Source organism: Sarcophilus harrisii, chromosome 1, assembly GCF_902635505.1.
Source record: "Sarcophilus harrisii chromosome 1, mSarHar1.11, whole genome shotgun sequence".
Taxonomy (NCBI): domain Eukaryota; kingdom Metazoa; phylum Chordata; class Mammalia; order Dasyuromorphia; family Dasyuridae; genus Sarcophilus; species Sarcophilus harrisii.
Window position 1 is genome coordinate 391,717,216 of NC_045426.1, and position 14,049 is coordinate 391,731,264.

At 38.0% G+C, this 14,049-nt stretch overlaps 1 protein-coding gene across 1 annotated transcript in view; it reads left to right on the top strand.

Annotated features, from left to right (window-relative positions):
- Nucleotides 1-2,230: 2,230 nt before the first annotated feature.
- ICE1 (interactor of little elongation complex ELL subunit 1) overlaps nucleotides 2,231-14,049 on the top strand; it is a 77,283-nt gene continuing 65,464 nt past the window's right edge. The window contains 1 exon segment of the mRNA XM_031946109.1: nucleotides 2,231-2,413. Coding sequence (XP_031801969.1) covers nucleotides 2,330-2,413 — 84 coding nt within the window. The 5' untranslated portion in view covers nucleotides 2,231-2,329.

Genomic DNA, 14,049 nt, shown 5'->3' on the forward strand with positions numbered 1-14,049 from the left:
CTCTTACCCTGTGATCTGATTTATCTAGGGCAGGGCTTCATAAACTATTTCCCCCTTTTTCCCAAACTTTGTGACCCTCCTTTGCCTAAGAAACAACCCTGGTTATAGTGGTATATAAAATAGGTATACAAAACAAACATTTACTGATAATAAACCATTATTACAAGATGGGGTTGTGAACCAGTTTAAGAAGCTGGGATTCAGGGTATTCCCACCCTGTTCAATAGTAAAATCTCTATATCGAGTCCCTATACATGGGTATATATGCATAGTGCATACACATAATATATACATAAACATATGTATATACATACATAACTGTACACATATCTATGTGTGTATAATCTCAGACCACAAAAATGCTTTTCATCCCATCTAGCTACTCTTTAATTTACCCAGCTGATACACATACTACTAATTCCCTGCAACCCTAACCCTAATTCTATCCCTTGCTCAGTAATAAAATCCATATGACCACACTACCATAGTTCCTTGTGGAAAGATGTAAAGTCCTATAGATCAGTTTACTATTCCCCAACTCTCCTTCCTAGCCACCACTCCCAAATGTCTTCCTCTTCTATAAAAATGTAAATATTCTCTATTAGAAGTCAAGTACCTTGAGAGCATCTAATAATAATAACTAGCATTTAATACGATGCCAGGTACAGTAATTGATAAATGCTTTCTTACCAATTTTTATATGATACATTGCCTCTATTGTCGAGAAGACCTTAAGTTGAGATCAGAGATGCCTATATATAAAAGGCTCTGAATGAGGTTTGTATTTCAACTCCTAGTGTGGGAAGCATCTTGTTATTTATCATTTAATCTTATTTATATAAGATATTTATATTTATTTATATATATTATTACATATATATTTATGGACGAAGAAAACTTATCCAGAGATTAATTTGCAGCAAGGTCACACCAATCAGGTAAATTAGCTGGAAATATTACACTATTTGTTAGCAGAGTAAATATACTATATTTGAATGATTCCAAGGAAATCCTTCTCAGATGGTTCATTCATCCTGCGTGGAGGTTTTAACCCTGAGTTCAGGCTCTGACTAGACATTGCCAATGCTAGAGAAACACGGTTTTCCCAAGTCGGAGCCACACAAGGTGCTGGACTCTGGGTCAGCAAGCCTTGGATTTGCACCAGCTGCGAGTTTCCTGCTCTGTAAAATGGGAAGACAAATACCCAGTGGTTCCGGGAGGCTCTAAAGAGAAACCGCATGCAAATTATCAGCTGTTATTAAAAAACTGAAGGAAAAAAACTGATTATTTGCGTGCTTTGAGAGGCCAAGAAGCCTGAACAGATTGCGTTTTTGATCCAGAATGTCCTCTTCAGTAAAATGAGGATAACGAGAGCCCTACGTCACTGGATGGGTGGGAAGATGGTGTCAAATCAGATCTTTTAAAAGGAAAGCACTGGCAAACCTTAAAGGGCCAGATCACATACGCGTGACTACGGAGTGATATAGTTAGGAAAGTCGGAGCCAACTCCAGCAAATAGGGAAAAAGTCTGGAGTCGGGCGGCCGGGTACCAGGACCTACCCAGGGCCCTGGACCACTCTGCCCTCACGCTCACATCAGCGGGCACGCCTCGGGAACGGGCCCAGTAGCTGCCGGCTTCGTCTGTCGCGCGGCACGCCGGGAACGGCGCTCCGCTAAGGGCTGGGAACGGCGCGGGAAAGTAGTGAATTTCACAGGCATCTTTCTGTAACTCCGGGTAGTCACTTTCCCCGCCCTGGGGGCCTTCGACCTCCACCGTCGCAGAAATATTACGCTCCAGGCGAGGCCCCGCCTTCTCCCTCCGAGAAGAGGGCGCGGCCTCCCATCGTCTGCCGATTTAGGAGCCTGAACAAGTGCCTGCTCAGGAATCTCCATAGTTAGATCTCTGGGGTACAGACCCCAGCCAGACGCCGCCAACACTTTAATTTATTTTTCATTAGGACGTCTAGATCGGCAGATCTTCAGATCCCTGCAAGACGTAGCTTTAGCTCGTTTCTTTCAGGCTGTACCCCGGATACCCTCGCCCCGGCAGGGAAAGGCGGGGTCCTAACTGGGTCGCGTCGCTCTCTAGGGCGGTGCCCGGCGCAGCGTTTTCCCCACGGTACCCGGGGTGGCGACTACCACGGGCTCGGGGTGTCGCTCGCTCGCTCCGCGGGGACATCGGTGTCCGGATGGACTCACCCGGTCCCGGCGGGAAGTGGCTCCGCAGGCTCCGGCCGGGCAGGCGGCGGCGGCGGCCGCGGCGGTCGGACGAAGCGGCGGTGGAGGCGATCGGTCCCTGAGGCAGAGGAGCCCGGCTTCTTGCGGCACCATGATGCCCGGGGAGACTCACTCCAAGGCTGCGGGAACGGCAGCGGATGCCTCGGGTTGTCAGGGCTGCTCCGCGCTCCAACAGGTATGGACTGGGCGCCGAGAGGGGAGGGCCCGGCTCCTTCCACCTTCCCACTCCAAACGCGCCCTCCCCCCCCAGGTTCCTCCCTGGGACCCGCCCCTTTCGAGGCTAGGGTCTGTGAGCTGGCGGAACCGCTGCCGCAGGTCCCACCCCATCCCCTTTTGTCATCTCTGTGCATTTGGGGTTCGCACTCCCGCCCCCGCTCCTGGAGCATTTTGGAAAAGGAGTTATCTCGTTTTAGAAGCCGCGTGTTCTTTTGGGGGGAGTACGTCGTGGAGTGTAGGGGAAGTTGGGTCCTAGGGCTTGTGGATGAAGTTTGCAGGCCGACCAGCCTTTAGGAACATGACGGATTCTTGCTCTTGCTTTGCCCGCGGACTGACTGCGCGCGTAGACGCTCTCTTTCTCGGTCTGGGTTAGAGTTTCGCGTGGAGCTTTGGCTCTTTGCCTTGGGGATGGGGATGGCTGCTGAAAGCTGGCTTTGCAGTGCTGTTCTTGTAGAATTGAAAGGGTTCCTTCTCCCCCCTCACGCCCCCATGCCTCTGTGTTTGTTTTAAAGCTCCCTCCTACCCGAAGCACTCCCCCGGGGAGGTGTGGTCACGCCTTGAATTGCTAGAAGTTGCAGAAGATAGTGTTTTAGTTTTTTGTATTTTGTTTTTTTTTTCCCTGACTGTTCAGCTCTTAGGAAGTGGAAATCTCTAGAGAAAATCACTTTAAAGGTTGACTTGGATAGCGTCAGCCTATCTGCAACTATTTGTTAATTTATTTTTAAATAACTTTTTATTGAGAGAACCCATGCCAGGGTAATTTTTTACAGCATTATCCCTTGCACTCACATCTGTTCGGATTTTTCCCCTCCTCCAGATGGAAAGCAGTCCTAAACATGTTAAATAGGTTACAGTAGATCTTGGATACAATATATGTGTGCAGAACCGAACAGTTCTCTTGTTATCTGCAACTATTTGCGAAGCACCTATTCTGTGCCAAACACTATGCATGCTACTGGGGGTGCAAAGACCAAAGAGACTCGTCCCATCTTATTTAGTAATTTTTGTTTTTCCATTATTTGGGTGGAGGAAAGGAGAGAAGGGTGTGAGGAGTAAGACAACGTCAACAGTTTTTAAAATATACAAAATAAATAAGTGGGACTTTGAGAGATGGAGAAGATCCTGGAACTGAATTTTGCAAAAAAAGCTAGTGTTTCTAAGAGGAAGAGGTGAGGAGGGAGGCACCCTGGAATTCAACTTGTGCAGAGGCACCTGGAATTGAGATGAAATGTGAGTGAATAACATCAAGGTAGCCAGTTTGCTGCCCAATGTGTAATTATTGTTAGGAACTGATTGTGAGGACTTTTGAAAAATGCTATTTGCGAATTCTTGTTTCCTTTCCCTGATGATGTCAACCTTGTTGGGATGGGGGTGTGCTGTATTTTTATGATACTATGTCAATAAATGTAAATGACTTTTCACATATTGCAACTAGAGGAATTTGAACATTTGATCCCAAATAAAGTGTGTGTGTAAGGTGTTACGGAGCATTTGGGAGTAATATAGACAAATAGGTGCTGTACTACCTTTTAATATTTGATACATAAAAATGTGAACGAAGAAGTGTTTTGTTTTTCCCATTTAAAAGCCCCAAATTTTGTTAAGTCTGTGAATCATCTTTTAACGATTGTTTTTATCGTAACTGGAAGAAATCTTAGGGGCCATCTAATTCAACTCCCTCATTTTACAGATGAGAAAATTGAGACCCAGAAAGGTTAAGTGCCGACCAAGGTCGAGTAAATATGCCAGGCTGCATTTGAAACCAAGACCTCTGACTCCAGTTCCAGGGCTCCTTTCCATTGTTCCATGCTGCCAGCTTTGGTTCTTCATTAGTCAAATGCTGTACATTCTAGTTGAACTTTATGTTCTCTTCTAACTTTAAAGACTAGCAGTATAAAGACATAACTGAAATAGCCCCAGAATTCATTACTCAGGTAGCATTGGGGACATAAGCTACCTATTATGGCTATAGCAGTTTGTACTAACTCTAAATTTTGAGTTTAAGAAAACTGTGTTACTGTTAAATTTGTGTGCATGCTTAGCATTGTTAGAAACACACTTGACACATCCTCAGATATGAGGAAAATTTATTAAAGAAAAACTTTAAGGAATTGTCTTAACCTTTCTGGCCAGAAGTGGGCTCAGCTTCTCTTGTGGAAGAGGGAAGACTATGTACTATGCAAGAGAAGCTTTATACTTGTTAGCTCGTCATAGTCCCTCCTCTCAGAGATCGTGATTGGTCCATTCTGTTTTGGATTACAATCTTTCTAATATGCCCACTTTATACCCCTTAAATATGTAAAAGCATGCCCCATTTCCTTTGTCATATATCCAATGTTCAAAATTGTATCTACCGACAGATAGATGACTGGTCTAAATGTTCATTTATCTACTTAGGAGATAATGACTACATATTTTCAGATTTAAAACTGCAAGATCTTACATACTTTAATTATGCTCATGGCTTCTATTGATTACTTGCTCTGATTATAGAAATTTGCTATAAGAGAAAAAAGTGGGAACATGATTATAATAGTATCTAAACTGGTCCTTTAGGTTTCAGCTTGAGAGCACATACATGAAAGGATAAAGCTTCCATAGCTCTTTTTCACAGTTGACAATCAATTATGCAGTAACAATTCCATCTTTAGACTCAGAATCATGTGGGTTCTTATTCAAAGGAACACCATTGGGAAACTGAGTCAGAAAGATCCCATCTTAAGCAGAGGTGAGGGTTGTCCTTCCTACTCTTGTCTAGATACTGACCTTCACCTGTAACAATTCAGGATCACATTCCTCAGAGTAGTTTATGTCATTTCTCTCGAATGGTGGGTTTCTGACTTGAGGATTTCATTAGACAATTATGCCTAAATTCAAAACTCTAGACAACATCAATTACTATTTGAGTTAAACTCTCTTGGTATTGTAAATTGGATTAATTGAAGCCTCGGGTCAATTTAGCTCTCAAAGATCACGTATCCTAAACAAGTTTTGAGTGTAATCTTACATTGATAACAATAAGAGATTCATGGGTGGGGTTGTCCTAATTTCACATTAAAAAGCCCTATCAGATTAACAATTTTTCATTTTAAAAAAAAAATTAATTCAATTCCCTCCCAATCAAGAAGTCTTAATTGTTCTGTGGAAACCTACCTTTCCTTAATTTCTCATATTCTGACCTACTGGTCAGTGGTACTTAGGGGAAGTATCTTACAATTACCTTGAAGCTTAGAACATTCTTTGGAAACCTAATTTTTCAGTATTTCTCACTGCAATATCAAGATAGTATAATATTTATTTTTTTAGGAATACTCTGCATATAAAATCTTTACACAGCATAGTATTTCCAATGATATACTTTGTTTTGTTATTTTTGATCATTTTTGTAGAAAGAAATAACTACAGAGAGAGGGCCACCTTTCTCATCACCAACCAGCAAAAATTGTTGACTAACAACCAGCAAAAAGAAACTAGACACAGTTGTCCGGAGTATGCAGTATCCCCCAGAGAATCATTGACAGTCTTTTAAATACTTGAAAACAGCAAAGAGAAATATTTGAGCTTAAAATACTTAGGCAAAACTATCAATAATATAGAGTAAAAAAGATAAGAAGGCCCAGAGTGGAATCTTTAGGGGCACATTTTGGCATGGATGATAGTATAATATGGATGAAAACCAAGGAAGGAAGCTAAGAAAGAAAAATTGTAGTTAAGGAGAGCCCGGACAGAGAGAGGTACAATGTCGGCTGGAATCTTGAAAGTCCTCTATTTCATTAAACATCTACTTTTTTTCCTGAAAGAACATACAGTGTTGCTGGGTAGGTTAATTACTAGTTGTAATTCTAGCTCCTTTGCCCTCCAGAATATCCGATTCCAAGCCTTTGGATTCTTTACTGTAGAAGTTGCTAAGTCTTGTGTTTGGGTATCTTGATTGTAACTCCACAATATTTATTTGTTTCTTTCTAGTTGCATATAATATTTTCTCCTTGACCTGGAAACTCTGGAATTTGGCCATAATGGTTCTTTGGGGGATATTGCACATTCAGAAACCTGTGTCTATCTTCTTTTTAGTGGTTGTTGGTCAACAATTTTTGGCAGTGGTGATGAGAAAGATGGCCTTCTCTCTGTAGTTATTTATTCCTACAATGAAAGCTATGGAGAATGGGCCTAAAGCAGGTCTAATGGTTTGGTTTTGTTGTGGTGGTGGTGGTGGTGGTGGTGGTGGTGGGTGGTGTCTTTTGCTACTCTATACCCAAACCACTTGGATTCCGGGTTCTAATCTATCCTCATCAGGGCCTGAAGGAAAAGTAGTGACAGGGTCATTTGCTTGGCTCCAATATGTCACTTTCGGTTTTCCTCAGGGTACTTTGGTGCTTCATTTATATCAGCTAGCTAGTCTTCCATGTGTGTAGAGAAGAGGATGTAGAAGCGTAGATTGTAAATAAATTTCTCAAAGATTTTAGATGAGAAGTTAGGAGACATATAGGATGATGGCTGTTGGATATGGTCAGATCAACTGAGAATAAGCTTGATTGTGTTTGTAGACAGTAAATTAGGAATTAGTAGAAAGGAAATGATGGAAGGTGAGAGTGGGAATGATAGTGGGGGAAATGTCCTGGAGAAATGAAGAGGATTTGGCATCAAGAGTACCTATAGAAAAGTTTGCCTAGGCAAGGAGAAGGTCTTTCTATTCTTTTGACAAGAGAGTAGAACACAATGTAAGAATAATGAGATGAGAAGTAGGGATGATCCCTCTCTGTCTCTTTATTCCTCTCCCTGTTTTATATGTGAATTAAGAAAATTTGGAATAACAACTGAGGAGAATGGGATAGCAAATATATTAGGGAAGGGCCCAGTTAAGATTAGAAAACATAAATTTTAGGAGGTTCACTCCAGTTTCTTTCAGCTCCATTCAACAGCGGAGTATGAAAATTTAAATTTAAGTTTGTTGTTCACTATATAGAAAGGACTTGGATCAACAATGTAAACTCATAGGACGATCCAACGATTTTTCCCTCCCACCCTCCACCCCCTCCCCTAGATGGCAAGCAGTCCTATATATGTTGAATATGTCCTAGTATATCCTAGATACAATGTATGTGTGCAGATCCAAACAGTTTTCTTGTTGCACAGGGAGAATTGGATTCAGAAGGTAGAATTAACCCGGGAAGAAAAACAAAAATGCAAACAGTTTACATTCATTTCCCAGTGTTTTTTTCTTTGGGTATAGCTGCTTCTGCCCATCATTGATCATTTGAAACTGAATTAGGTCTCTTTGTCAAAGAAATCCACTTCCATCAGATTACATCTTCATACAGTATCGTTGTTGACGTATATAATGATCTCTTGGTTCTGCTCATTTCACTTAGCATCAGTTCATGTAATTCTCTCCAAGCTTCTCTGTATTCATCTTGCTGGTCATTTCTTACAGAACAATAATATTCCATAACATTCATATACCACAATTTACCCAACTATTCTCCAATTGATGGGCATCCACTCATTTTCCAGCTTCTAGCCACTACAAACAGGGCTGCCACAAACATTTTGGCACATATTGGTCCCTTTCCCTTCTTTAGTATCTCCTTGGGGTATAAGCCCAGTAGAAACACTGCTGGATCAAAGGGTATGCACAGTTTGATAACTTTTTGGGCATAATTCCAAATTGCTCTCCAGAATGGTTGGATTCGTTCACAGCTCCACCAACAATGTATCAGTGTCCCAGTTTTCCCGCATCCCCTCCAACACTCATCATTATTTTTTCCTGTCATCTTAGCCAATCTGACAGGTGTGTAGTGGTATCTCAGAGTTGTCTTAATTTGCATTTCTCTGATTAATAATGATTTGGAACACTTTCATATGAGTGGTAATTATTTCAATTTCATCATCTGAAAATTGTCTGTTCATATCCTTTGACCATTTATCAATTGGAGAATGGCTTGGTTTCTTATAAATTAGAGTCAGCTCTCTATATATTTTGGAAATGAGGCCTTTATCAGAACCTTTAACTGTGAAGATGTTTTCCCAGTTTGTTGCTTCCCTTCTAATCTTGTTTTCATTAGTTTTGTTTGTACAGAAGCTTTTTAATTTGATGTAATCATAATTTTCTATTTTGTGATCAATAATGGTCTCTAGTTCGTCTTTAGTCACAAATTTCTTACTCTTCCACAAGTCTGAGAGATAAACTATCCTATATTCCTCCAATTTGTTTATAATCTCGTTCTTTATGTCTAAATCATGGACCCATTTTGATCTTATCTTGGTATACGGTGTTAAGTATGGGTCCATGCCTAATTTTTGCCATACTAATTTCCAGTTATCCCAACAGTTTTTGTCAAATAATGAGTTCTTATCCCAAAAGTGAGGATCTTTGGGTTTGTCAAACACTAAATTGCTATAATTGACTATTCTGTCTTGTGAACCTAACCTGTTCCACTGATCAACTAATCTGTTTCTTAGCCAATACCAAATGGTTTTGGTGACTGCTGCTTTATAATATAGTTTTAGATCAGGTACAACTAGGCTACCTTCATTTGATTTTTTTTTTTCATTAATTCTTTTGAGATTCTTGACTTTTTATTATTCCATAAGAATTTTGTTGTTATTTTTTCTAGATCATTAAAATATTTTCTTGGAAGTCTGATTGGTATTGCACTAAATAAATAGATTAGTTTAGGGAGTATTGTCATCTTTATTATATTCGCTCGACCTAACCAGGACCACTTGATATTTTTCCAATTGTTTAAGGTAGTAACAGATTTTTAATGAAAACCTCTGAAGGGGTAATCTGTATCTTTGTCTAAATGCTAATTAAAGAGATACTCAAATGTGGTTGATGGAGCTGTATATATTTTGAGAAGTGAAATTAATAAAACTGAGGCAGTTAAATTCCAGCAAAACAATTTATTAGCAAGGCATACAGTTGCATAACAAATCAGATCCAAAATCCCTTTGTAGGTTCAAAGACACTATTTTGCAGTTAACAAAGCTTATAGTCAATAATGAGAAACCAGTCAGCTTGCACAATCTTGAGCAATGTGGACATTCTCTTTCTGATTAGCCAGCCAGAGTTTTACAGATTTTATGGTTACTTCAAGAATATCCTGGTACATTCTGTAGTTATTACAAAAGCATATCACAAGATAGAACATCTTGTGGTCATCACCTGTTACCCCCATTTTCCAGAATTATATCAACATCTTAATTCCCAAGAATTAAATATTTTATAATAAAAGATTGTGAAGGTCAACCTCCATACTCCTTGAGAAGACAAACATTTTGATACAAATTATGCATGTGAAGGCATGAAAAACATTTCCATATTATCCTTGTTACCCCCCAAAAAGTCCAAATCACCAACTAAAAGAAAAAACTCTAGAAAAAGAAAATAAATAAAAAGTGTGCGTCAGTCTGCATTCAGAGTTTGTCACTTCTATAGATGGAAACAGCATTTTTCATAAGTCCTTTGGAATTATTGTATTGCTGAGAATACCTAAAGTGTTCATAGTTGATCACCATTTAATATTGATACTGTATATAATGTTTTGCTTCTGAAACTCACTTCACTTTTTTTATCATTTCATATAAATCTTTCCAGGTTTTTCTGAAAGCATTCTGCTCGTCATTTCTGATAGTACGATAGTGTTCCATCACAGTTATATATCACGATTAGTTCAGCCATTGCCCAATTATTGGATGTTCTCTCAATTTCAAATTCTTTGCCATCACAAAACAAGCTGCTGTAAACATTTTTTTTTTACATAAAGATTCTTTTTCTTCTCCTTTGATTCTTTTTGAGTCAAAAAAGAATATGCCCAGCTTTATAAAGCTCTTTGAGAGTAATTCTGAATTTTTCTCCAAAATATTTTGTTCAGTTCACAATTCTGCTATTAGTGAATAATTAGTGTCCCAGTTTTTCCACATGCCCTACAACATTTATTATCTTCCTTTCATGTCATATTAACCAGTCCAGTAGGTGTATGACATTGAACCTCAATCATTTTAATTTACATTTCTTTTGAGTGATTTAAAGCATTTTTTAATGCGACTGTAAGTAGCTTTGATTTCTTCCTCTGTAAACTGCTTGTTCATAACCTTTGATCATTTTTGAATTGGAGATTGACTCATTTTTCTTATAAATTTGACTCATTTCTGATATATATATATATATAAAACCTTTATTATTTTTTTTTCTACCATAATTTTTTTTTTCTGCTTTCCTTCCAATGTTGGTAGCATTGATTTTGTTTAATGTGATCAAAATTATCCATTTTGTATCTCCTAATGTTCTCTGTCTCTTATTTGGTCATAAATTCTTTCCTTATCCATAGATCTGACAAGTAAAATTTCCCATGCTCCCCCCTAATTTGCTTATACCACCCTTTACATCTTAAGTCACTGAGCCAAATGGAGGAAAAAAGATTGTGTGTGTGTGTGTGTGTGTGTGTGTGTGTGTGTGTGTGTTTAATGTACCTATTTTGACCTATCGTGGTATGTATGTAAGATGTATTGTCTATACCTAGTTTCTGCCAGATTACTTTCTGGTTTCTGAGCAATTTGTCAAATAGTGAATTCTTGAATCCAAAGCTTAGATCTTGGGGTTTATCAAACACTAGATTATTTTGGCCATTTACTACCTTGTCTGGTGTTCATCTATTCTACTGATCAATCCACCCAATCCACCCTATTTCTTAACCAGTACAAAATTGTTTTGATGTTTACCACTATGTAGTGCAGTTTGATATCCAGCTAGACCCCCCCTCCCCCTTCTTTTGCATGTTTTTTTAAATTTGATTTCCTTGTTATATTTGACCTTTTGCTCTTCCAGATAAAGTTGCTATTATTTTTTCTTGTTCTATAAAACGACCTTTTTGGTAGTTTGATTGGTATAAGCAAATTAATTCAGGTAGAATTGTCATTTTTTTTAATGATTCTGCAATTAATATTTCTTGAATTGTTTAAATGTGACTTTATCTTTTATGAAAACTGTTTTGTAATTGTGTTCATATAGTTCCTGAGTACTTGTCTTGGCAGACAGACTCGCAAGGATTCTCATGTCTCCAGAATCTTGTTGGTAATATATCAAAATGCTGATGATTTATATGGATTTATTTTATATTCTATAATTTTGGTGAGGTTGTTCATCATTTTTCCTGGATTTTTTTAAGCTGATTCTCTAGGATTTTCTAAGCATAGTATCATGTCTTCTGCAAGGAGTAAGAGTTTTGTTTCCTCTTTACCCATTCTAATTCCTTCTGATTTTTTTTTTTCTTTTATACCTATAGCTAGCATTTCTAGTATAATATCAGATAATGGAGTTATAATGGGCAACCTTGCTTCACTCTTGGATCTTATTGGGAAGGCTCTTAATTTATTATCATTACAGATAATGCTTCCTGATGGTTTTAGATAAATAATGTTTTTAGTAGGAATAGATATTGTATTTTTTTAAAGCTTTTTCTGCATCTGTTGAGATAATCATAAAAATTCTGTTGTTTTAGTTATTAATAGGATCAGTGATGCTGATAGTTTTCCAAATATGCAACCTACCCTACATTTCTAGTATGAATTCCATGCTGTCATAGTCCTCAAGGTTCTTGATAGCTGAGGTTTCATTATGTTATTAGCATTATAAGATTTAGAGTTAGAAGGGCAGCAGCAATGAAGACCACCAAAATCATATAGCCCAGTTTTTTTGCTTAGAGGGAGAAACAAGTCCAGAGAGGTAAAGTAATTTTCTGAAGGTTACAAAAGTAGTAAGTAATCAGGCTTAAAGCATAGATCTTGCAACTTCAAATCTTAAAGACTTTTTGACAAAATGCCATGACTGCCTTCATTTCAGTTATCTCTTTTTTATACCTATTATTGTTGCTGTAGAAAAGCAAATTGGAAAAATTATAGAAACTGTTTTGAACATAATTCATTTGGACAAGGGCAAGGCCCCTGGTTAATTCGCTTCTTCCAGACTTTCTTAATTATTTGCTGGTTATCTGACATCCTTTCTCTCTAGGTGCTATCTTTTGTAACCAGAAAATATGCTAAGAAAGAGGAACTTGTGGTCAGTGGTTAGCAATCACTTCCCATCTTCCTTAGCGCAGAGACTTTTACTCAACTTAGATTCTAGCTAAAGAAAAAGAAAAGGGTGCTTTACATTGTAATGGCTGATAAACTTTTCTCCAGCTGCCAGATAAGGGAACTTGGCTTCTGATCAACCCCTGCTTTCTGCTTAGCATTTGGTCATATCTCCTCTCTCTCCTCCCCTATCCTCTTCCCTTCCTAGAAAAGGAGATAGCTTTTTGAAAAACTTTATAATCTTATGATTATTTTATTTTTCTAAAAGTATCTGCTACTAAATGGTGAAAAGATGTATTCTCAGTCTATTCACCCAGATCTGTAGGTAACCTAGACTATCTCTTGTTAGTGTGGCTTAGCTCTTAAGATTTCATATATTTTGCATAACTTCATATGTACCTTCTCAATGGGGGCGAGGGGGAGAGAAGAGAATCCAAAGTTTTAAAAACAAATGTAAAAAATTGTTTTAATATAATTGAGGAAAAACAATTTTTTAAAAAGGACTAGTTCTTAAAGAAGGGAGCCTAATCAAACTAAAAATAAATCAGGTAATCAATAAAAGCTGATTTCCTTTTCAAATGGAAACTTAAGATTTGAACTTCCCCAGTTGGAATTCAGGTATCTTGTTTTTCCACAGAAATCTGGTCTTCATGATGGAGACAATGTTTGCAAATGATATAATAGAATATGTGATATTTGACTTAGAGTTAGGAAAACCAGAGTTCAGATTCCACTACATATAGGAGTGCAGTGACCATGGGCTAGAATTCATTGAACCTCTTAGAGCCTCAGTTTCTTTTCGCTAAAAGGAAAAAACGGTACCTAATTCATAGATTTATTGTGTGGCTTAAATGAGATGTGTATTAAAATCTTTGCATACTTCTCTATCAAATGTATCTGTTCTTAGTTCTCATGTACTTTGATGTATCTGTAATCTTACTTATATAAATAACTCATTCCAGTACAAATTACAACTCTTTCATTTCTTTTTATCTTGTGTGATAACTTGGCCATCTTTTCATGAATTGTTCATAGAAGATGTTCACTATGCAGTGGAGTCTTCCTCTGATTCTTTAGTGCTTAAGTAGTTTACAAGGTACTTTCTCATGTAATATCATTTGATTTTCATTGTAGTCAGATGCTCAGCCCTATTTTTACAGAAAAAGAAATTGAAACTGGGGTTGAATAATTTGTCTACGATTTTGTAGTGTCTAAGTGTCATATCCAGGAGTAATACCCAGATCTTCTGACTCTTAGTCAACTTGTTGAATTGGGCTAGAACAGGGAAACTCTGTGGAAATTAAGATGTTAATTTAGTAGGCCTAGCATTATTAATCATTGGTTACTGATAATTTTAAAGTTGCAAATAAAAGCATCATAAGCCTTGTTTCATATTTAGTATATGGTTTTGATCTTTTCATGTTGAGTAAGGAAATACTTAACATTTTTATATTTGATACAAAAGTGTTGAAGCCACATACCATTTCCCATTTCTGGCACAATGTAAAATAAACGAAAAACATT